This window comes from Bombus vancouverensis, chromosome 3, assembly GCF_051014615.1.
Source record: "Bombus vancouverensis nearcticus chromosome 3, iyBomVanc1_principal, whole genome shotgun sequence".
Classification (NCBI taxonomy): Eukaryota; Metazoa; Arthropoda; class Insecta; order Hymenoptera; family Apidae; genus Bombus; species Bombus vancouverensis.
In genome coordinates, this window is record NC_134913.1 from 1,356,159 (window position 1) to 1,379,536 (window position 23,378).

Sequence of the window (23,378 nt, forward strand, 5' to 3'; positions counted from 1 at the left end):
TGTAAAGTGAAATGAGAACCGCTTGATTTCTTTCGCGGTATCGTTTAATTTTCCCGCCTACGGTTAACTATTATTTGTGACGTTAACTTCGAAATTTCGAAGGACGAAGGATTAATATTAAAACAATTATACTTTAAAAATGCTAAAAACAGACAAAGTGTATGAATGAAAAACAATGAGATTGAAGCAAAAAATTAGCGAGCACCTCACAAACGAGGTTATCTCGTGACGATAGGATTGGCAGCACTGATATTCGTCAGGAAGCTTCCGCCAGTAGTCGGTACTCAACCGACTTGTACACTTCACGTCGCCGTGCGAGAAGTGCGGGAGTGAAGTTAACAAATATTAGCATTTGCACGGTGAATCCGAATCGCGCATTCGATAAAGAGGTGCGCGTGTTATTGTTAATAATAACATTTTCACCTGAGCAAGTGACATTATACCGAGATGAGCGGTCTTTTGAAGCTATCGTCTTTACTGGCGAGAAATCCTCCCACAACGACGTTGGTAAGCCGATTTTCGTTAAGTTATGTAATTTTTAATCTAACAATGATATACCTGCTATATAATACTCGGCGTTGATCAATTACGTAAGTTTACTAACATGTCTTAACGAATACCTGCATCGATTCTCTCGCAAAATATTTTTCGTTATAAACATCAGTTTTTTAAAATTGTCTAAAAGTCATGAATAAATAAATACTGGAAACACGCTGATTAAAGTAATAGTGATTTGAATAAATTCAGGCTAGACAGGAGAACGTTTAGCAGACAATTCTAACGTCGAATGTCTTTTCTTACCGCACTTCTTTCATTTCGTACGCGCCACCCCACAATAGCCGGCCTACTCAATAATCATGATTTTCACTGCAAAGTAGATAACAACGATTCTAATTTCCGTTATCTTCACTAAACAAATATTTTTTTGTCTATTCTTCACTTTAATGTTGACCTTAAATACGTGACAATGAAAAAAATTGCTGTATCTTATTTTAGAAGTTTAATTATAATTGCGGATAAACTACCGGCACGGGAAACTGACATTAGCGCGAAATTACACTCTTTAAATATCATTTCATATGTTAATTCATTAACTTTACCATCTTCGAATTTCTTTTTTTATATTCATCATACTATATTAATCGGAAATAAAAGCGTAATAAATCTGTTTTAGATAATTACTTGGTTTTCATTCTATTAATTTGTTTCGTATTAAATATTCGATTTTATAACCACTAGCCATTTTTTCAACACGACTTTAGTATGATTAAAAGTGTATAAAATTGAAATTTAAATACAGTATATCTAGTATAGGACAAAAAACTTATCGCCAACATATCATTTCTCTTAGTCTCCATATGGTAAATGATGTTCATCGAGTAATACATAGTTCTATTCTATGGCCTCATTGTGAAAACATTTTCAATTCGATAAGGATAATTACATTCCGGTATATAACAACTTTTTAATCATTTATATGATACATTCAATAAATAATAGCCCATTAATATATTTCAGTACATTTCGATAAAATTGCACGAAACGCAATTAACCTTGTTTATGATACAGGACAATCACGCGTCTTAATTAATTACATAATTTTACATATCATTATTATATTTCTATCGCAATACTAACAAACTATTGTTATCACAACAAATTTTTAAAAATTATTGTAAATTAGGTTTATTTTTATGTATCTTTAAAAACATTTGTCAAAATGTAGTCTTATTACGAAAAATATTACTCGAGATTAAATCTTCGGTCAGATATCGTTGATGTTGCAATGCCATTAAAAATCAGTATATCACGAGTGACATGTTACGTATTAAAGTACGGTTAAATCATTTATTAAATCGAATTGCGTTTTGTAACGATTTAAACAGTGTCACCTTACTTTTTTCAATTCAGTTTCTAAAACTACTTCGTGTTTTATAAATAGAATATTAATGCAATGTGATTATGCTATATATATGTATAAGTCTATGCATACATACACTTGCTATGTACAGACACTATAGATATAAGATTCAGTCATGATTTTGTATAATTATCACATGTGATATCTATTTATCCTAACCAATCTTTTTATCATGCTTTCATGTTATTTCAGAACAAATTTGGATTACTGGTCATTACAAATCGCAAACTTCATTATACCCCAGATGGCAAGGCTGCAAAAATCTCAGACAATGTTTCTAAGCATTATCCATTAGTAGATCATACTTATGATGCTGTTGTTGTGGGTGCTGGTGGAGCAGGATTGCGTGCAGCTTATGGCTTGGTCGCTGAAGGATTCAAGACAGCAGTCATTACTAAACTATTTCCTACAAGGTCACATACTGTTGCTGCTCAAGGAGGTATCAATGCTGCTTTGGGTAATATGGAGGAAGATAACTGGCAGTGGCACATGTATGACACAGTTAAGGGATCTGACTGGTTGGGTGATCAGGATGCTATTCATTATATGACACGTGAAGCACCAAAGGCAGTCATTGAATTGGAGAATTGTGGCATGCCTTTCAGTCGAACTTCAGATGGTAATATTGTTTATAAAATATAGGCAGCATTGTATGTTTTATATAAAAAGTAAATGTATCATTTTAAATTTTGCACGGATCATAAATATATTTTAATACAAATGAAAAATTTTATTATATATGAAAAATTTGAGTCTTCTTAATAATAAGTTACACAATGAGAAAAGTTATCAAAACATCAATTGGTTATAAATACCATCACATTTATATAACTGATTGTATTGTATTTATGAACTCATATCCGACATATCTTCACTTGTATTTGTGGCTGTTGTACCAGAAGAGATCGATTCATTATCTGATTCAGTATTACTTTTACTCTTAATAGATTTTTTTGGTTCCTATAATTAAAGACCTATACTATTCATAATGTCTAAGAGATAAAAGGTTTTAGTTAATTTAATCAAATAAAGTATTAACCTTTTTCTTTCTTTCTCTCTTGCCAGTTTTTTCTTGTTTTTGTGTATCTTCATTCTTTGGTTGTTCTGTATTTGTATTAACGACATTATTTATGTTTTCAATCTTTTGTTGATTTTGCTTTTTATTTTTAATATTCATAGCTGCCTTTATATATGGTTGTTTTTCTTCAAAAGGCATTTTTTTCCATCTTTCACCAGCTATCTGGAATACTTTTGTACTTCTGACACCAGTAAGATTCTGTAAATGTAATTTTTTTTTATTGATAAGCAAAAATAGATTTTTTATATGCTTAATTACTTGTCTGAAGTCCTGAACAAAATTTATGAAAGCATTTGAACTTATCCATTGTTTAGAATTCTTACATGGTGAGCGAGAACGAGAATGGGTTCTTTGATTTGAACTATACAAATATTAAATATAGACAGTAATTGTTTATATAATGATAATTAATTAATCAATTTATAACAAATCAGTCATAAAAATATCTAAAAGTGTACAAATTACTTATTTGACTTCAGTCTATAATTTGATTCAGATTCTTTTATTTTTTGAATCTGGTTATCTGTTTTATACTCTTCGTCTTTGCGATTCTTTTCAGCACATCCATTATAATTTTGCTTCTGTTTTATATTTTTATCCATAGTTGAAATCCATATAATTCATAATTTTTCAATGTTTATAATAATACCTAAGCATTGTTTACTCACGAACCTGTTATTCTGAAGACGTAGGTATTATTACTACCAAAATTTATAACTATCAAAAACAGTATTGATAAGAATTTATAATTGACATTTAAAAATAACAAATCACATTTTACGGTTGCCATGTATCATAGTTGGAAGCGATATAGTGTGGTCGTAAATTAAAACGTAAAACATTAAACGGTGATATCGATTGATCTAGCCGCACTCAGGGCCGTATGCATCCAGTGACGAGGGTTGCCAGAGAATTCTCTACCGCCAACATACCTACTTGAAAGGAAGAAATAATTCTGAATTGTTATTATACAGCCCTGAACAAGGGTCACCCACAATTCGAGCTCCTTATCTCCCCTTAAATGTCTCAATTTATGACCTCATTATGTCATTTTCAGCTGATACCTAGGTATTGTTGTACTCTTACTAGTAATGTGAATATGCTTATTTGTTGTATAGTTTCAATTTCAAAGTGATATTTGTAATGATAAAAGATAAATTTATAGATAAAATATTCCATAAATTTATAGAATAATCAGAATTATTAATCACAAAAAGGCGACCTTATTATGTATATGCAGTATTAAAATAAAAATTTTTCTGAAATAATCATTCTTATTTTAGGCAAAATATATCAACGTGCTTTTGGTGGACAATCCCTGAAATTTGGGAAAGGTGGTCAAGCTCACAGATGTTGCTGCGTAGCAGACAGAACAGGTCATTCTCTACTTCATACATTATATGGTCAATCATTAAGCTATGAGTGCAACTATTTTGTCGAATACTTCGCCCTGGATTTACTAATGGAGGATGGAGAGTGCAGAGGTGTGATTGCTCTTTCTTTGGAGGATGGTACACTCCATCGTTTTCATGCTAAAAACACGGTACTAGCAACTGGAGGCTATGGTCGTGCATATTTTTCTTGCACATCTGCTCATACATGCACTGGTGATGGCACTGCAATGATATCTAGAGCCAATTTGCCAAATCAGGACTTGGAATTCGTGCAATTCCATCCTACTGGTACAAAATAATGTGTAAACATTGATTTGATTTCTACATTCGTTTATGATATATTTATAACATTATTTCTTATTTTAGGAATATATGGAGCTGGTTGCCTCATTACAGAAGGCAGTCGCGGTGAAGGAGGCTATCTCGTTAATAGTGAAGGTGAAAGGTTTATGGAACGTTATGCTCCAGTCGCGAAAGATTTAGCCTCTAGGGACGTTGTATCTAGGTCTATGACTATAGAAATCCGGGAAGGCAGGTAAGTCGTATAAATATACACATACATATATAGATTATTCTGAAATTATACAAAAAGTGGAAATACATAATTTCTTTGAGGCGAAATAAATGGAAAATTCTTTTACTATCTGCACTGAATATCATTATACGATTTATTACTGTTTATATTAAACATTTAAGTAATTTCTCTACTAAGTAATCATACAATCTTAAAAATCCTTGTGATAAAAATAGATAAAAACTAGATTTTAGTCAAAGTTTATTATAAACATAAAATTTATATTTATTTATATTGATTTATTTTATTTCATCGCTAAAAATTTAGATACACTAACTGCATAATTTTTTGATAGCTTATAAAAGAGTTATATGAGATTAACGATGGTTTATTTATCAATATGACTTAATTTTATTTAGAGGCGTTGGTCCAGAGAAAGATCATATCTATTTGCAACTCCATCATTTACCTCCTGAACAGTTAGCAGCCAGGCTACCTGGTATTTCAGAAACAGCAATGATATTTGCTGGAGTTGATGTAACAAGAGAACCTATTCCTGTTATACCTACGGTACACTATAATATGGGTATGTACCCAGTTTTTTTTAAAATTTCGATCCTAAAAGGAAGATACATTATTAAATGTTAAAAGTAATGTAAGCCTATTAGATAACAATTTCATACTATTAAAAATTTAATTATATAGGAGGAATACCTACAAACTACAGAGGTCAGGTTCTAACAAGAAAAAATGACGAGGATACAGTTGTGCCTGGACTATATGCCTGTGGAGAAGCAGCTTGCGCATCTGTTCATGGTGCCAATCGTCTTGGTGCAAATTCATTATTAGATTTAGTTGTGTTTGGTCGTGCTTGTGCTAAAACAATCGCAGCGGAAAATAAGCCAGGAGAAGCCATTGGTCCTCTGAAACCTGTTAGTAACATGTTTTTGCAATGATTATCGATTAGTATAATGCAAAAACCGATTATTGTGATTAATATATATTTTAGAATGCTGGAGAAGAAAGTGTAGCAAATTTGGATTGGGTTAGAAATGCAAATGGCAGTATTTCTACGGCAGAATTGAGATTAAGCATGCAGAAAACTATGCAAACCCATGCAGCCGTGTTCAGAACAGCTGAAACATTACAAGAAGGTAGAAATTCAATTGAAAATTTAATTTAGAATTGTTGTAGAAATATTGTAAATAGCGATTTAAAGCTAAAATATTTTTTAATTCTATTAGGCTGTCAGAAGATGTCTGCTTTATACAACAAGTTGAGCGATCTGAAGGTGTCGGACAAATCTATGATCTGGAATTCTGATCTTGTAGAGTCTCTTGAATTACAAAACTTAATGATCAATGCTATGCAAACAATAGTAGCTGCGGAAAATAGGAAAGAAAGTCGCGGGGCTCATGCACGTGAAGATTTTAGAGATAGAATCGATGAATACGATTATAGTAAACCGATAGGGAACCAGGAGCCCAAATCACTGGATCAACATTGGCGAAAACACACACTTACAAAAATCAACCCCCGAACAGGCGAAGTAAATATCGAATTATATACGAATTATATTCACTTTCTTTTTGAATAGCTTACTAAATTAAACTAAATTTTTCAGGTATCTATTGAGTTCAGACCAGTCATAGATAATACTCTAGATAAACAAGAATGTGCGACGGTTCCACCTGCAATTCGTTCCTACTAGAATTCTGTTCGAAGTAATATAATTTTAATTATATTTTAATTTTAAATATAATTTTAGCCTGTCCTAGTCTTTTAATGAAATTTGTTCATGGTCATGTATTGTAAAATTGTCCGTACAATTGTTTAATTTTTGTACAGGACGGAACGATCGACAAGAAGAAGTTACCAATATCCTATCATTACAATGCAGCAACTTTATTTATTACTGCACGTGAACCATGTCGTACACCAAAGTGTAATTCTTGTCAATACTTGCACGCGTTGCAAGCAAGTTTAGTTGTCCTTGTAGGATAATGGTGCTGAGATTCTCTTTATTATTTCAAAGAAGAGTTTGACCGATCTCTTAGCAAATCAGTGCTGCGTTTATGTAAACTAAATAGTAAAATATTTTAGCGTGATTTAGGCAGCAAATAATTTCACGCACAGATTTTTTAAGGAGCAACGTTGCCCTTACCTCTATATGCAGTCTTTTCAGTATTTGTCTCTTTGTGTAATTCTCAGTCGGAATAATGTCTTTTTCTACCGAACAGTTTTGCAAATTGTACCCAATAATATTAAGAGCTATATAATGGAGATATTTTGTACGATAATTTATGAGTTAATCTTCTCTAAAAATTGTACAGCAAAAGTATGCCACTTTCAATGCGGCTATATACTTAAAGTTCACAGATCAATATAGTAACAGTCTTAATTAAAGAGTAACAACTAGACTTAATGCGTTTGTGATCAAAACTTCCCAGTATTTGATATTTGATAGTAAAATTCATTCTTTTCTGATATAGCACAATTTTGTCCGTGTTTCTAGTTTGGAGTGCTTATTTCAGTACTTATTTCAGCATTCAATATATAGTATGGTTTGTATCTTCTTTGATGATCAATCTGTTTCTACTTTGGCTATTACAGTAGTGTATTATTTTTATCGTACTATATATTTCATGAAATATACAAATAAGTAATCTTGAAATAAGAAAGTGCATAAACAGAATAATGTACTTTGATATAATTCAACATGAGTGGATATGCTACACAGCATAATAAAAATGTACATAAAATTGTCAATAAAAGAGAAACCTTTGCATACTCCTTTTTATTCACTATATTATTTTGATTAAAAATTATTCTGCTGCGTAAATTATGCGTGTCTTGTATATGTAAAATTTTACTTTTCATATGTATGATTATTGTGTTGTATATATATGTCTTGTGTTATTTATTGTTATTTTGTGTTTATAAATAACACCAACTTTTTTTGACGAATATCGTTTATTAAACCCATAATAATAATTTTAATGTTTTGGTCATAAATAAGAATTTTATTGATTAAATAAAAATTGCTACCAAACGTTTTTTCTAAAGCATTAAACTAAAGCCTGCAGCTAGGCTAATACTTCAGAAAATGTTCACGAGTTATAGTTTAATATAAATGAGCATGGACTTGATGAACATGTTCTCACATACGAAATATTACACTGTCAAGAAATATACAGATATGTTCAGAAATGAATCGTGCATAAATTATACAATTATTTCACGAAAACTAATATTAAAAACATTTCGGTGAACGGTTTAAGAAATGAATGAAATGGTATAAATTCAATAAAATTATTGGCACCAACATAAATGCTTCTCTTTGATCGTTTTTTTCATATAATTATACATTATTTAGCTAAAACGGAGTAGAAACATATTATTACGTGGAAAATAGTAGAGAGTGACGTATGATTTAGCTACTTTTAACTTGACAAATCTAAAATCGTATTTTACAATAAAATTGTTGTACATATGGTTATTTAAAGTTGGAAATTTTTCCATTGGAAACGCGGTATATTTTTAACTCATAAAAAGAAGTTTAATTCACGTTTACTAGCTTTCTATATTGATTGATTTTTTCGCAGTTCTGCTTCTTAGGTTAATTTTTGTGTTTCTTGGCACTTAGCACCAACATTTAAGAGTGCAATCGCAAATGAAGACGTATTATATTTAGTATAATATACCGAAGTTTCTATGTCTCTATGAAATCAATCTTTTGCCACTCTGTACGTATTTCCATCGTATACAATAGAAAGCTTCCATTTATAATTTAATGGTATAGGTCTATGATGTTAGATTGATGTGAGGTTATGCATTCGGTTAATTAATTTTGTCTGAAGTTAATACGTCTTCAAATTTTAGTTAAACTCTTCTTGCGCGTTATATTGCAAGTTCCTCTTAATTATCAAGCAATTATTTGAATATAATGTATGTTGTTTTCGAAAAAGATATAGTTTACCCAGCTTTCAATTAAAATTTAACTCCTAATTTTGATTCCGTAAATCTAATAATAAATACATATGCCATTCTTTCAGATATTAATCTTCTCGTTTCATATCTTTTAAACTACACTGATCCAAGATACTATCTTTTTACAAATTGATCTAATAACAGAAATTCATTTTGCTTTATAATCTCGTAAAATGGTACTTAAACCTCGAAAGTTGTGTTTTCGAGACCAAATTTACAGTAGCTAATAAAGAAAAGTCTAAAGTGTAATTTTTCGTCACAAACTAAGCGTGAAAATACTTATTGCAGATTCGTAAAACCGTGATACACACGCATGCGCGCGCATTTTGGAACTACATATTCACGCTCTACTACCATTTTGGATAAGTATTTTCTCGCTACTTTTGCCAAAATATAGCAGCATTTCATTGTAGTGAAGGATATATAAAAACTTATGTACTGAATTCAAACAACGTTGCACCAATATTTATCGATTAACGAGGATATCCGCTAACCGACCGCTATCAACGAAATGTAATTACAGCCCTGATTAATTCTTCTAAAAGCACACAGCTGTATCAATTTGTCGGTCAATTGTTTCTGAGAGGCGAAATCATTTTAACTATTAATTCAATTAAAGTTTCAGCGGCTAATACATATTCCCAATGAAATGCGATTCAAAATTTCTAGTAATACAAAGAGATCGAACGTGGTATTGTATCATATTTCTTGATCTATCAAGAAGCAATCGTCAGCAGCGAAAATTCCACGCAGTAGTTCTTCGCCTTTTTAAACCCAAATGTCTCTTGAATTCACGATGACGATGAAGATGGTGATCTTTGCTTAAGCTCTCAGAAGATTCTTCGCTAATCGACCATTCATGGTAATGCATCATCAAACATGAAGCCATGGAAGAAGAACGGGTTTCATTGTTCGATGTTGTCCGTTCCGTTCTCGCTCCTCAGGAACATAATGTATCATTTATACATCCAAAATCCACATTCACACATTTCCGACTCGCACAATGGTGGTGGGGTGACGCTATATGAATGGTGATGGATTAAGTCTTGTGCATGGTTGACGGTACACGACGACGTCTTTCTATGCATTTGCTGCTGAACATCGTTCACGATGTGGCTCGTAGTTTTTCCAACGCGGGCACCAATGGCTCCTCGATGGAAGGACCGCAACTTAATCCACATTCACCAATCCATCTTGCTTTACCACTGGCGTGCGACTGTAAAATAAAAAATTTATTTTTCTATATTCTTGATTCAATCATTTTATTATACTATAATGATCTATAATAAATGAACATTTTACTTGGTCGCAGAAAGACAAATGTGCTACGTCGTTGCATGCATGGTATTTTTCGAATTATAGCTATATATTATAATAAATTATAGCTATATGTTATAAATTATAACTATATATACCTATATAATTCTTTTTACGACAGACAGTTACGCCATTTTTAATATACCGATATCAATTGCAATTTCATTAGTCCTAATTGTTCATAGAAAGTTACAATATAATTTATAGAACCTGTATACTTCCTGATAAAAAATATCACAGTTCTTCTATTTTTAAAATATCTATTTCTTTAGAAACTCATTTTTTGTACTGAAAATTATATATTTATTATAAAATTTTGTATATTCTTTATTTATGTAGCTATTTACATCATGTTCATTCTTCGTTATATTCTTATATGCAATTTCTTGATCTTCATTTATTGATTAAAAAAGAGGCTAAAAAAGCTTTATTGCTTAAGCTCAGCATTTATCGACTGCTTCGTATAACTAACATTTAGAACTTATCGCGAACAAGGCAGTCGTTAATATGACCTTCATGGTAACACGAGGCTGTTATAGATGTCATGCGCAAAATCGATAAGAGTACAACTACTCGTCTTACAGCTAATATTGAACATCTGATTAAAACATAAAAATTGATTTTATTATTCTATAATATTCTATATTTTGCTTTTTTCTATTTTAATTCTTTGTCGGGACACACCTAACATTATTAAATATGCATATAGTTTTGAAGCTGATGACAAATTGCATATAATTGTCATTAATTTCATTGTGCTTGGATTAAAAATAAGTTTATTTATTTTTCTAAAAGCAGATTTGCATTTCTTATTTCTGCGCTAATGAGTCCTCATTTTACGGCGTTTATAAGGTATATTATAGTTAAGAGAAGAAATAGATATATACCATAGTAAGGTCGCGTTTCCACGAGGTGCGACAACGTCCGTCACAGAGTGGACACGGCCGCTGAAGGGAATAGCCACCGCATTCGCTGCAGTCCAGAGAGACATGTTCTTCGCTCCACGAAACCCCACATCTATAAATAAAAAACGTCTTTGATGAAAGAGTTTATGATGCTTTAGACTTACGAAAGAAGGATCAATTTCTTTGGTATCTATAACGTGGAAAAATATAATATCATAAAATAGAAATAATCTGCTTGTCCTCTTTCTGTTAATCAAAAAAAGTAACTCGACTGGATAATATAGTCTCTTGATATCTTATTTCTATAATTATAAAATCATAAGGTGGAAGTAATTGTAAATCCAATAGGTTATGAAAATGTCTTAAGTTCAATCTCAGTGCACTGCATCGCGCAAGCTCTTGAGTACGTACGTATAAGGATACGTAAGTTACATATATATTTCTAAATGTACATAAACTAGATATTAAATTGTCCCAGAAGTTTCTTTCGTTTTATAAGGAAATAATAGATGCACAACATTTTTTGTTCTATTGCAACAAAATGAATCATACAGAATTCGATAAAATAATATAAAATAAAAAATGTTGTGTGTGTATTTCCTTATAAAACAGAAGAAACTTTTGGGACAACCTAATATTTATTATGCGTTTAAGGTAAATGTACGACACTTTGAATATACGTGAAATTTAAAAAGATTGTATATATTTTTTTAAGGAATATCTAATTTTTAGGACAGGTACATCTTTAAAAATAATAAAGTTTAAAAAAACGACAATAAAATTGAAAAATTTCTAGAATTTTACAAGGTCGCAGCAAGATTTTCAACCAAATCAATCATTTCGAATCATTCACACCAAAGTACCAGTGACGTAATAATCAGATTGGAACAATGGATTTCAAGAATGACGGAGTTTAAATCGGATTTCTTCATAGCATTTGATGCGTCTAATACGCGACCAACGTCTAAAACATATTTAATCATCGCGACTCCGGATCATGTCGGATTCTATTACCGACCTATTATTATCGACTCGACGTCAAGACAAGAGTTCAACTTTGCTTAGCCAATTACAAACCGTTCTCAGGATCCTTGCTGTTCGCGCTAATACATACAAGCATATGTTAATGTACATATAAAGCGCGGTCTTAGTCACTCTCAATACTTGATCGTCAAGCGAAACAACAGAAATAGCGCATACAGAATGATTTTAAGACGATTACAGAAGTCAATAGCCTAACGAGAGTGTGTAATTCCTAGCTTGTATTAAAAATTATACGAAGAAGAACCCAGTCAGGTGCATTATTTCTGATAGCTTCTACTCTTGAGCTAACTACAACATTTATCAATTTCTCTCGTTTAACATGGAGACGTGCAGTGCGACTGTATATATTACTTTTGACGTAACAGATAAGTAACTATCAAATTTCATACACCATTTTCGTGCTATTGTCGACATGTGCGCTTGACGCAACCTACAATTTTAGTGTATTTTTAGTGTATCTTTTAATGAATTATGGATTAAATTTTGATTTCTAAAATTTCAATATATCTAAGTTGGATACAAAGCAGTTTGCCTTTTATATCTTTAAATTTTTGTATTTTAATGTATTTTGGAAATACCTATTCTTTAGAAATTTAGAACATCCTTATGCTTCAAGTTTTGATGATGGAGAAGTATTTACTATTAAAATCTATTTCTGAGTAATTCAATCTATCACAGTTTTATAATGAAATCTTAAATTTTAGATGAAAATTTATCATCAAATGTAGATATGAAAAAGTTTTGAGTTAATTTGTATTTCATAAAAACTTCTAAATTATCTCTACATCAATCTGTCCTGATGGAGTTTGACGAGACTTTTTTTAATTACTCTGTTATAACGTGCATATAACGAGAAAAATAATAAAAATAAAGAAGAAAATAATTTTTTTTAACGAAAATTTCTTATTTCTTATTTATTAATTATAATTGGAGCAGAATTAGTTTAAATATGCAACTCTGCACAACAAATTTGTAATTTAGAACGGAATGGAAACTTACGTGAAGCAGGAGTTCAGTTGAGCACGAAGTTCCTCAATAGTAAGGATCGTGTCTTGATACTGAGGATGAGATCCTTGGAGGCCATCGTCGACGCTCCCGCATGAACTATGGCAGGATAAGGAGATATTGCTTCTAAAGAAACAAAATAAATGCAGATCTTTAATATGGAGTGCATCAGTTTCCTTATTAATGTGTATATACTTCATTTAATCTAAACTATAGCTATTATATTTATTATAAATATAGTTATCAAAATGATCGAACGTTTATTGCTTTTTTCAAATATGTAATTTCCTTTCAGACCATTTTTATATTTTAATTACGCTTTTAAACAATCCGCACGAAATAAGTTAGATAATCACAATTATATAATCACTCTTTTATCCTGGTACCAATAAACGGCTTTACATAACGAAGGAAAGAATTTCAACCAATTTTTGCACTATTAAATAGGAAAAATAGACAGTATATGCAGAAGGAAATCTTTTCTGTTAAAAGCATTTTCAATACCATATTCTTCCTATTGAAAAATACACGGAATTTACAACATGGCACAATTTATTAAACGACCATAGGCAAATCAGATTTTTTAAACTAAAATAGACTGTCAAATATGATTCAACTAGATCGAAAGGCTGTCCTTGAAGATATTCGTACGTTAAACCTGGAAGGTGTCACGTTAAAGTTATTTTTTCTTGCAAGTTTTTACCGACCGTTAGGATGTTCACTACTCACGTCAATCGATAATCGGCATACTTTACATAAGCCTCGTTCGAAAGTGTTTGCCTTTCTGGCTGTCAGTTGAAATATATGACCACTACTTATAATGAATATAGCAATTAATTATAAACTAGGATACCAAATAAAGGCTAATTCAATTTTTCTTCGCAAGATTTTACACTTAACATTTTGTCAATTAAAGTACAAACTTGTTCACAGGATTCTGTGAACAGTGTTCTTTAACCGTTTGAGTCGCAAGCAGCGCGATCGCGCTGTTTAGATTTTGTGTCGAAAAGTCCCAGTACAATTGAACGTTACGGACGACTTTTTCTCAATAATTTTTATTGAACAAAACTTGAAATATTTATAAACTAATAGTACGCATATATAATAATATAGATGTATTTCATAAAAATAAGAAATATGACGAGCGCTATTGCGCCGTTTGTTTCTCTACGCAATCGATTAAGACAAGCGCTATCGCGCTGTTCGGGTTTCTTCGACCCTGTTATTTTAAAGATCCCTGGGACTCAAACAATTAATCATCCAATTTAGTAAAAGAAAAAGAATGAATTAATAGATAACGAAAATTGGTTCATATATCGATCAGTAGGCGATTGAACAAAAGTATCAGCTGAAATCTTCCATCCTGCTTATCGTGTTTTGAGTGTTCGTCTACCTAAATCATGATCATGTGATAATTCTGAACATTCGAGAAAATGGAAAATTGGTGGAACAGGAAAGAAGTAGGAAGAAGGATAATTCACTAAGTATGGATGCATATATATATGTATGTTAACATATGCAGCATGGAAATAAGGAAGAAAAACGTTCCTTTCACGTGATAGTAACGTGGACGAGCGCGTAATAAACGTTCGTGTAAGTTTATGCGCATATGAGAAAGAATGACGTGCAAATCTCGGAATCGGTAAATCGAGCTCTACTGTTTTTCTTTTCTACTACGAACTCATATGGGCTCTAACACTTCAGAATCTTTCAAGGAATCCAGGAGAAGAAAATAAGATGAGAACTGGATAAAACTAGAAAACAGTTGTTTGCATTTTATGCAAAGATTGGTTGCAATATTGGGATGACTCGTTTGAATATAGGTCATGTTTCTGGCGTCAAGTGACGTATAAGAGTCACTCGCATGAAATTATGGTTGATCAAGAATAAATGAATTTAATTAATTTTGAAAATGATGTAAATACCCGTTATCATTTAATAAAAAGAGTAACTATGTAATAAAAACTTAAATTATTGTTTTTGGTATACCTAAGGTTTATGCTAAAAATATTCATACGTTTTTAAATGCAGTAAAATATAAAGAATAAAATGTATGTTAAGATCAAATATTATTTTTTTCTTATGTTCTTTATAAAATGTGTGAACCATTTATCTTTTTATCAACTTATACGAATCTTAAAACAATAGATATGTAGTCATTTTACGGCACTAATCGTGTAAATATAAACCAGTATAATCAATAAGATGAATTGATAAGAATATAAGATAAAAATGTACGAGATACAAACGTTCTATAATTTAGAAATTATTACTTTCTTAATTTACGTTTAGCAATAATAATTTTTGTGCTATAATGTTCTGATTCAGATTTTTCCTACCGAAATTAGATTTTAATTTATCACGTATACATTTCAAACGTACTTAGGCTAACAAATTTTTGTTAATTTACATACAAAGCAATTATGGAAATGTAGTCATTTGATTCCATCCCAATCATGAAATATCTTCATTAACTTGAATATTACGCTAATGTATCGACGGGGGTTTCTCGTAAATTTTTTTTTCTTATCTTCCTTGCACTGGCGCGACGATCTAAGACGTCAGATTAATCTATTGACTTACGCTGCAAACTTCGTTCTGTTCACTTTTCTTTCGAGGCTATTGCGTTCAGAGAGACCAACACAAACAAAATCATCTCGTATCATCGACTGTTCTTTGAACAGTGTACAAAAACGTGAAACGAACTTCCATATGCAGCTCACTCGTTAAACGGGAATCAACGTGGCTGTGTAGGCTGATGGATCAAACGTCTCTCTCTCTCTCTCTCTCTCTCTCCCTCTCTCTCTTGCGCAGCAATTTCGAGAATTTCCGGCTGGCGCCAAGTATTAATTAATTGCGACGAAACTAAGTAATACACTGTGAAGTACTTTATGGTATATACCATGTGGATACAAGTCTTATGAACTTCTGAACAAAACAATGCACGAAGTTAAGTTAAAGCGTTTAATGTCATGAGTTAAAATAGTTATAGTAGTAACCTTAACAAATTTTAAATTGAATTTATAAGGACGTTGCAACCGAGTGCTTGGTTAGAGAATTCTTGAGTTGGAACATTTACGCGCAGATATCATTTCTTTTAATTTACTTTACCTTACTACCTTTTGAAATGTTTTCGGAAAACAGTTTGCCAATTACATTTCGTTTGGCATTATTTAATCTATCATCGAAATCCCACCAAAATATTCATATTTTCAACGCGAGATCCAAAACATAAAGAATTCACATTCGACCCAAATAATTTAATTGCTGCTTGAAAAAGTAGTCGTGTCTCACAAGCAAATCAGATCCGGATCCGAATGTCGGTCGAGGTTTCTCTCCCTGTATACTCCGTATACTCGAATAATCCGTCAATAACGGTCTTTCGAAATTCCTACAGCATGCATTTGAATCAGCAATTTGGACATGAAAATAAATTAAAAAATTTAGAAAAATGGTAAATATAAAAAAGAAAGAGGAGAAGAGAAAATACCATTCATTTTATCGACACGCTGTTCGATCAATTTTTCCTAAACATTTAAAATTCTACTTTGAAACACTTTTAACATTCATAAATTTTCTGGTATATTTATAAGTTGCTAGTATTTTTCCTTGCTTAATATAAATAATCTGTATCAACATTCATAGGAATCCCACGATAAAATGTTTTTCAATAGAGGACTGATTTTGATCTTCTTCTTGTCCAGATAACCCAGTCAAGGTTTCCTGATACTATTGGTAACAAAGTTTTCAATTTGGTTCCTTACTTTCTTCTACAAACTGTCGTTGCATATAATCCTCCCACGTCTCATTTTCTGAACCTAATCTATCCCTTGATATTAAATTTACACGACGGTAGAAGATCAATATAACAAAACGATAAATAACTAAATTTGCAAAGTCCGTTATAGAGAACAAAAGAATTAGATCTTTATAGAATCAGACATAAGATTGTTCAAACCGTTCAGAAATAACAAAACAATGCATAGCACACGTGACTTTTTACGTTTACCGCAGCTTATCGTAAGGCATGCACGAAAGCTAAATGTCAGAAAATATATTTTACTTCTAGACATCCAAACGATAAACTGCGACAATGATTTGTACGAAACTATGCAATACTTTACTAGCCTCGAAATAAAACGCAGTAGAACAATAGTATCGGTTCAAATCTAGCGTCTATTACGAGTGATCCGACAATTTCCTTTGCTAAAGTTGTCCTTCGTGGTTTCCTAGTACAGTAGCGTAACAGGTACAGATGTCGTGGGCACGCCGTCGCATTATGCAAAAACGAGAGAGAGACAGAGAGAGACAGAGAGAGACGCGATTTCTACGAATAACATACCGCTAACAACAATAATTCCGTAAACCGATTCTCTTACTGATTCTACTGTTTTTAACGTAGCAATGTATGTGTAAATACAGCATGTTCGGTTTAGATACATTTTGGCTACTTTTTTTTGAGATATTAAGAATACAAACAAATTTTGCATATGATATTTAGTAGAATATTCAAATTTGTATTAAATTCATATTTATAAAAAGTTATGAAGATACGTGTGAAAAACGTAAAACGAAGTTGTATATGGTATTGTCATCCCTGTCGGTTTTGTATAGCACGAATGACATTTTTCGAATTTGTCCTGAAGTTATGACACAACAAATGTTTCTTGTTCGAAGTTGTACGAATTTCACTTTCTTTTTAATAGTGAATTACATTATGATATAGTAAATATCCTATACCTCTTACAGCGATCATATTATCACATAGGAATTTCGCCTTGATAAACTTACGTATTCCCTATAATTATATCTGAGGTACTTGTTAAGAATAAACTCTTTCCTTTATTTTCAAATCACTACGAGAAAAGAAAAAGCTTTCAATAAGCAAAAATATATTCATATGCCTCAAATACGTTGTGTATTTATATTCAACCTTGAATAAATAGATTATTATTCAAATTTATATTTCACAAATATTTTCGAGTGCACCGTGATATATATATATACCCAATAAATTAACATCGATAAAGGTATGTAGTTTCATTCAAAAACGACAGATTGATGTTAAAAATATTTATAAGGGAAGAATTATGTGAATATATTTAAACTGCATGTGTATTGTATAGGCACATATCATTCGGTGGAAATCAGAAGCATTATTGGTTGCTTCGCTATGGCTGATTCACGAAAAAATTGACAATGGTAAAAAATAGATCGATTGAATAAACGAGACCACAAAGAAATTCGTTTTAAAAATATCGGTTTCCGCTTCTATGGGTTACGATATCGCGATGCGTAACTTAAATTAGAAAAGATTTAGAACCAGACGAACAAATACAAAAACCTTATATTCCCCATTTTTTTCAACTTATCAGCAATTGTTCTGTCTAAATAAATGAATTGCATATAAACATATTTGTCTCTCCTACACTTTGCCCAATTCTGTTTATCATAAAATACGATGAACAAAATATCGTAAAGCAACTCACCCGTGGCGAGAAAGACTCTCAGTAGCTGGTTGCACGGATGTGGTTACAGACATGTTGTTATTTTGATGCGTTACAACTGCAATAGAAAGAGAACCCGCATTAATTGGCATGTACTCAAGGGAGTAATCAAGGACGTGAAAGAAAAGAATCCCCGAGAGAATTCCACAATATGTAAACAAGGCTCGCTGGAAATCCGTTGATAGGAAAGGAAAGGTCTTCAAGTTGACGAACGAATATAGTATGTGGAACACACGAACGCGAATTGCGAAGGACATCCACGATAAGTTTCACCGTCGATCTTTCACCTTGGCACGAAATAGCCACTTTTACTTTCCCCGTGAGAAAAGAAAGCCAAACGATCGCAGTACACGCTCTGAATCCTTTATTTTGACCAATCCGAGTTTCCACGACGTAATAGATTATGTAATTTGTTTTACAGCTATATTTCCTTACACGGAAACAATTTCTTTGTCAATAGAGCAGTGAAGGTATCGCATACGGTATAGGATATGTTGACGGTTTACGAAACTAAAATTTAAAACTATAGAGAAATTAAGTATATGCATATATGAATAAATAGCAACGTGAGAATAATTTTGGTGGTACAATAGAAGTCAAAATAATGTAAAGAAAATTTAAAATACTTTAAAGAATAATTTGATATATTTTGTGCCATTCTGTCTTTGCTTCAGAATGTACCATGTTAAAAGTCGTTATATTATGCGATAAAAAATCAATGTAGGAAGGACTTTATAACGGCAATAATTCTAAAATAAGATCGCAGTATGGATACAAGGTCATGAGGGAATGCCAAGGATTTTATCATTGACACACTGACAATGCGTGGTGGATTTCATTATCAAACAGCCACGCATGTGCCTTGATTTATTCTTAGAAAAGAAAAGCAAGGTAAGAAAATTGGTAACTTATTTGATGCCACTAAAATAAAACCGATGATTTCCCTTTAAATAATCATTTCTGACATATTTTACTTTGGTAATACTCTTAAGTCCAACTCAAAACTCGCTCGAAATAAAACGTTGACTTCATTACATGATTATTTCACTGTCTTGGTCATGAATACTTTTACCACACGCGGGAAACACGTATTTACATCTGAATGAAAGTCATTACAAGTCGTTTCAAAATTAATTATCCGTTTCGTTATACGATACCTATTTCACAATTACAAATTGAACCTTTCGATTGTGCAAAATACCACGTCACACGTGGCATATGCGTACTGTTTGAGTTTTATTATGAAAAACTTTCACGTGTATCAGTCAAAAACATGTGTTTAACTCTGCTATTAAGAAAAATAATTGTTAAATAAAAGGATGTTATATCTATTAGTAGTAACACCGATATTATTGTTTTTTCATAATACATATAAGATAATTACTATAAATAAATATAATTTATACGTGTGACTTATACAAATGGTTTCTTCATTAAAATTCGAATATTGAAGGTCCTATTTTCGATACGTGGTGTTGGATCAAAGTACTTTCATGCAGAAAATTCCGTCGTGGCTTAAATTTCCAATGAAACGTAAATATGACGTAGTAGGGAATATACCCGTGAACCGAACGGTTACGCGATAAAGTAATGACGTAGTATGTAATCGAATTATTTATGACGTATTTTGTTACAACAATATCATGACGCATTAAATACAACTTCTTTGGGTACGGACGTTACGTTTGAGATTTTTAATTCTTCATAAATTCATTTTATACGTTGACTATAAGTAAATTGCAAATATTTACGAAGTTTCAATCGTTACAACAATGGAAAAAGTTCTTAAAAACGTACGTTTAAAATACAGTTCTAGAGATATTAATATGTACGTGTATCTTGGCAAAAATTGCAGAGGATTATCTTAAAATTTCTAGGAAAACTTTACATAAATATCTAAAACGATTTGGAAACTTCACGTGCGTGACCCACGCACCCCAACGCGGTTTCCATAAATTCTCGATTATTCGACATAGGGAAACTTCGAAAAGTCACGGTGGCAGGCTGACGAAATGAGTTAAAACATCGCCGTGAATGAAAATCCAACCACTTTGCCGCCTTTTACTCTTTTCACGTGACGAGCCTCTAAGATTAGTTTTTGCTTTCACCTCTTTCAGGCCATTATTTTAGAGTTATGTTAGAGGAAAACAGGGTTTGCGAACTGCTGCCAGGTATCCCGAGATGTAGCCGAGGCACCATTCCATGTGATCATGTATTTTTATTCTATCGGTAGACCAGAATAGAAGAGCCTTAAGAAAGAGGTGTGCAAGTAATGGCAGTATGGATACTATGCGGCTACCAAAGTAGTCTGAGGTCGTTGGCTACGTTCGAACTCGAATGCGTCCTCGAGTACGAAGCCAATTCTGTTTAACCCTTTGTGCTATTTTATGTAATTAAAACATCAAACTGCTAAATTAAATTTTCTAACATATTATAATGTTATGCATAATGTTTTGGTGCATAATGCTCATGATTATTCATTTCAACAAAAAGGATAAAAAGCTTTTCTCGTTTTACACATTCTCACGTTTTATTTGTTTCATTTCGAAAATGTTCTTTCGTTCATTCTTCATATTTCTTTCTCCTACGTTGTTTGAAGGAAACACGTACCCCATAGTATGCATGTACGTCAGAGGCGGAAGCGGATGTATGTTTTACGTGGTATGCTGCTGTTCTTCACTTCTTTCACAAGTGCGAAAAGGGCTAACCTAAGTGCGTGAGTCGTGAAGGGCTTTTCACCCTCGTTATCCGTGGCTGTGTATATAGTGACTCAAGACGATTCCATTCGAAATAACGCTCGAACTAACGAAGATAAGATCTGTCGAGCAACAATATAAGGAATTTTTCTTTATTTTTATTGGTTTAATTTACTTTAGAATAATTTATTTTATTCTCTCATTATTTAAATAAAATTCATCAAATCGATAGTTGTATAGTTGCTTATTGAATATTTTTTAACGAACAAAATTCTTTGTTAAATGTTGACTTGAATCTCCCGTTTAGTTTTGATCTTTCTACACTTCAAAGTCGTCAGAATTATTTTCTTTTGCGTATTTCCTGATAATTCTACAAAAAATAGTTAATTAAAACAATTATTAAAAATTATTGAAATAATTGCTCTTCGATCAAATCTTTTCTCATTGACTTTATCTTACGATTACACAATTTTGCATCATTACAATATAGATGTACTGTATCGATACTAAATATGCCTTTTTTATCTCTATCGAATGAAACGTAAACAAAATTTATCAAATTATAAGAGACGTAGCATCAATTTTGTGAATATTCGTCAGCTTTTGTGAAATTATTCATAATTAATTGAGGAAAAGCCATTATCTCCTATTGTCATTAATTGATGTTTTATTTAGAACAGCACTTGTCTCCAGACACCTTACACGTTCGCGTTCCGGCGAGGGGTTGAAACGAGGCCAACAACCCTCGAGGTCGTGACTGTCTCTCGGGATGCAAGGGGAGGGAGACTGAATTCGAGATATCGATCGACCTCGTCGACTACTGTGGCTAAACTCCCACGCGGATGCGTGGCTACGGAGCGAATGCGGAATCAGGTCGTTTCAACTACGATATACAGAACGGAAATACATGTTTATACACGAAGTTTAATTGATATATCTTCATTTTACGATTTTCTGTTTGAAAACAGAACATGGCAAAAAAGTTTTGTTTATCGATTGCATATGTCGCGTGTTTAATCAATGGAAAAATATTAATGTAATAGTCTTTAACATGTATCTAAATATATGTTATATTATACAAAGATCATTGAATTAAAATGGTTTGTTAACAATGAATAAGTTAACCAATCAAACTTTCGTAATCATGAGAACAGATGATGAACGGATAGCTATATACAGATAATAATTATGTGAAATGAAACACGTTGTGTCCACGTTGATCGCGTGACAAGAAAATAATTGAAACTACATTGACTTTATATAATTGCAACGTTTGAATTGTTGCAAAGTGGCAACATTGCAAGGACCCTTCGGTTGCATAATATTCGAGCAGTGCACAAAGAGATAGAAAGATACAGTTTCCTTCTTCAATTAAACACTAAATACGGTAACGGAATCAAAATTTTCCCTGGTAAAAGAGATCATATTACAAACATCATGGCTCCCAACAAGGAATTAATATAAGAAAAATGTAAGTTACAGCCTTTGCAAATATTTATTAAAGTGAAAACAGAAAACTTAATTGTATTTTAAGATATTTTACGATAGGAAAACCGGACAATGTGATCTTCGTGAAATTCCAGGTAGAGCAGATTTTATGAGAAATAATGAGTAAAAGTCACTTTGAACTACATATATAAATTTGAACCACGAATTTAATTGTCCCTATGTTCAGTAAATCAAAAATATGACTTGTAATAACCCGGAAAATTTTACTAGAAATTTTTTTTAAAAGAATAAGAACAATACTGCCAAACGCAAAGTTAGCCCTCCTTGTATTACCGCATTTTACGTTTTTAAAACAGCCAACGAAATGTATGAAACGACTTTGTATGAACGAAATGGTCAGGAATGTAACGAAGCGTTAACAGGATTGAGAAATTAAAATTCCACCTCTGGAATTCGCCGTCACTGGTGTAACGGGTTTCCAGCGAGCCTTTGCACAAACAAACGAACTAAGTAACATGGAGGTATGACCTCGTTCATCGTCCATCGACAATTCTTCGC

The 23,378-nt window shown here is 32.1% G+C and overlaps 3 protein-coding genes and 1 long non-coding RNA gene across 6 annotated transcripts in view; 2 read left to right on the forward strand and 2 right to left on the reverse strand.

The window, feature by feature from the left end:
* Positions 1–271: 271 nt before the first annotated feature.
* On the forward strand, positions 272–7,697 carry SdhA (succinate dehydrogenase, subunit A (flavoprotein)). Of its 2 annotated transcripts, none has more exons than XM_033346906.2 (10): positions 272–507; positions 2,114–2,540; positions 4,283–4,681; positions 4,760–4,928; positions 5,327–5,493; positions 5,613–5,839; positions 5,917–6,061; positions 6,152–6,456; positions 6,532–6,631; positions 6,756–7,697. In XM_033346906.2, exons 1-9 carry the CDS (start codon positions 448–450, stop codon positions 6,616–6,618), a joined length of 1,986 nt encoding a protein of 661 aa, XP_033202797.1. In that variant the 5' UTR covers positions 272–447; the 3' UTR covers positions 6,619–6,631; positions 6,756–7,697. The 2 variants fall into 2 exon arrangements, with proteins under 2 accessions (XP_033202797.1, XP_076473516.1); XM_076617401.1 differs by lacking the exon at positions 272–507 and adding an exon at positions 1,380–1,450.
* On the reverse strand, positions 2,539–4,137 carry LOC117164100 (uncharacterized). The gene is made up of 4 exons (XM_033346919.2): positions 3,465–4,137; positions 3,258–3,360; positions 2,961–3,197; positions 2,539–2,881 (listed from the first exon to the last, which is right to left on the reverse strand). The coding sequence occupies exons 1-4, from the start codon at positions 3,599–3,601 to the stop codon at positions 2,768–2,770; spliced, it is 591 nt and encodes a 196-aa protein (XP_033202810.1). The 5' UTR covers positions 3,602–4,137; the 3' UTR covers positions 2,539–2,767.
* A 164-nt stretch (positions 7,698–7,861) lies between the features above and the next one.
* Pino (protein pinocchio) overlaps positions 7,862–23,378 on the reverse strand; it is a 52,030-nt gene continuing 36,513 nt past the window's right edge. For both annotated transcript variants that reach the window (XM_076617403.1, XM_076617402.1), the window contains exons 3-6: positions 18,658–18,733; positions 13,163–13,294; positions 11,102–11,231; positions 7,862–10,113 (exon numbers count right to left, since the gene is read on the reverse strand). In XM_076617403.1, coding sequence (XP_076473518.1) covers positions 10,003–10,113; positions 11,102–11,231; positions 13,163–13,294; positions 18,658–18,733 — 449 coding nt within the window. In that variant the 3' untranslated portion in view covers positions 7,862–10,002. The remainder of the gene's footprint in view (positions 10,114–11,101; positions 11,232–13,162; positions 13,295–18,657; positions 18,734–23,378) is intronic.
* LOC143302496 (uncharacterized) lies at positions 11,228–13,421 on the forward strand. Its single transcript, XR_013058068.1, has 2 exons — positions 11,228–11,542; positions 11,852–13,421. It is a non-coding gene; the product is annotated as an uncharacterized LOC143302496 (long non-coding RNA).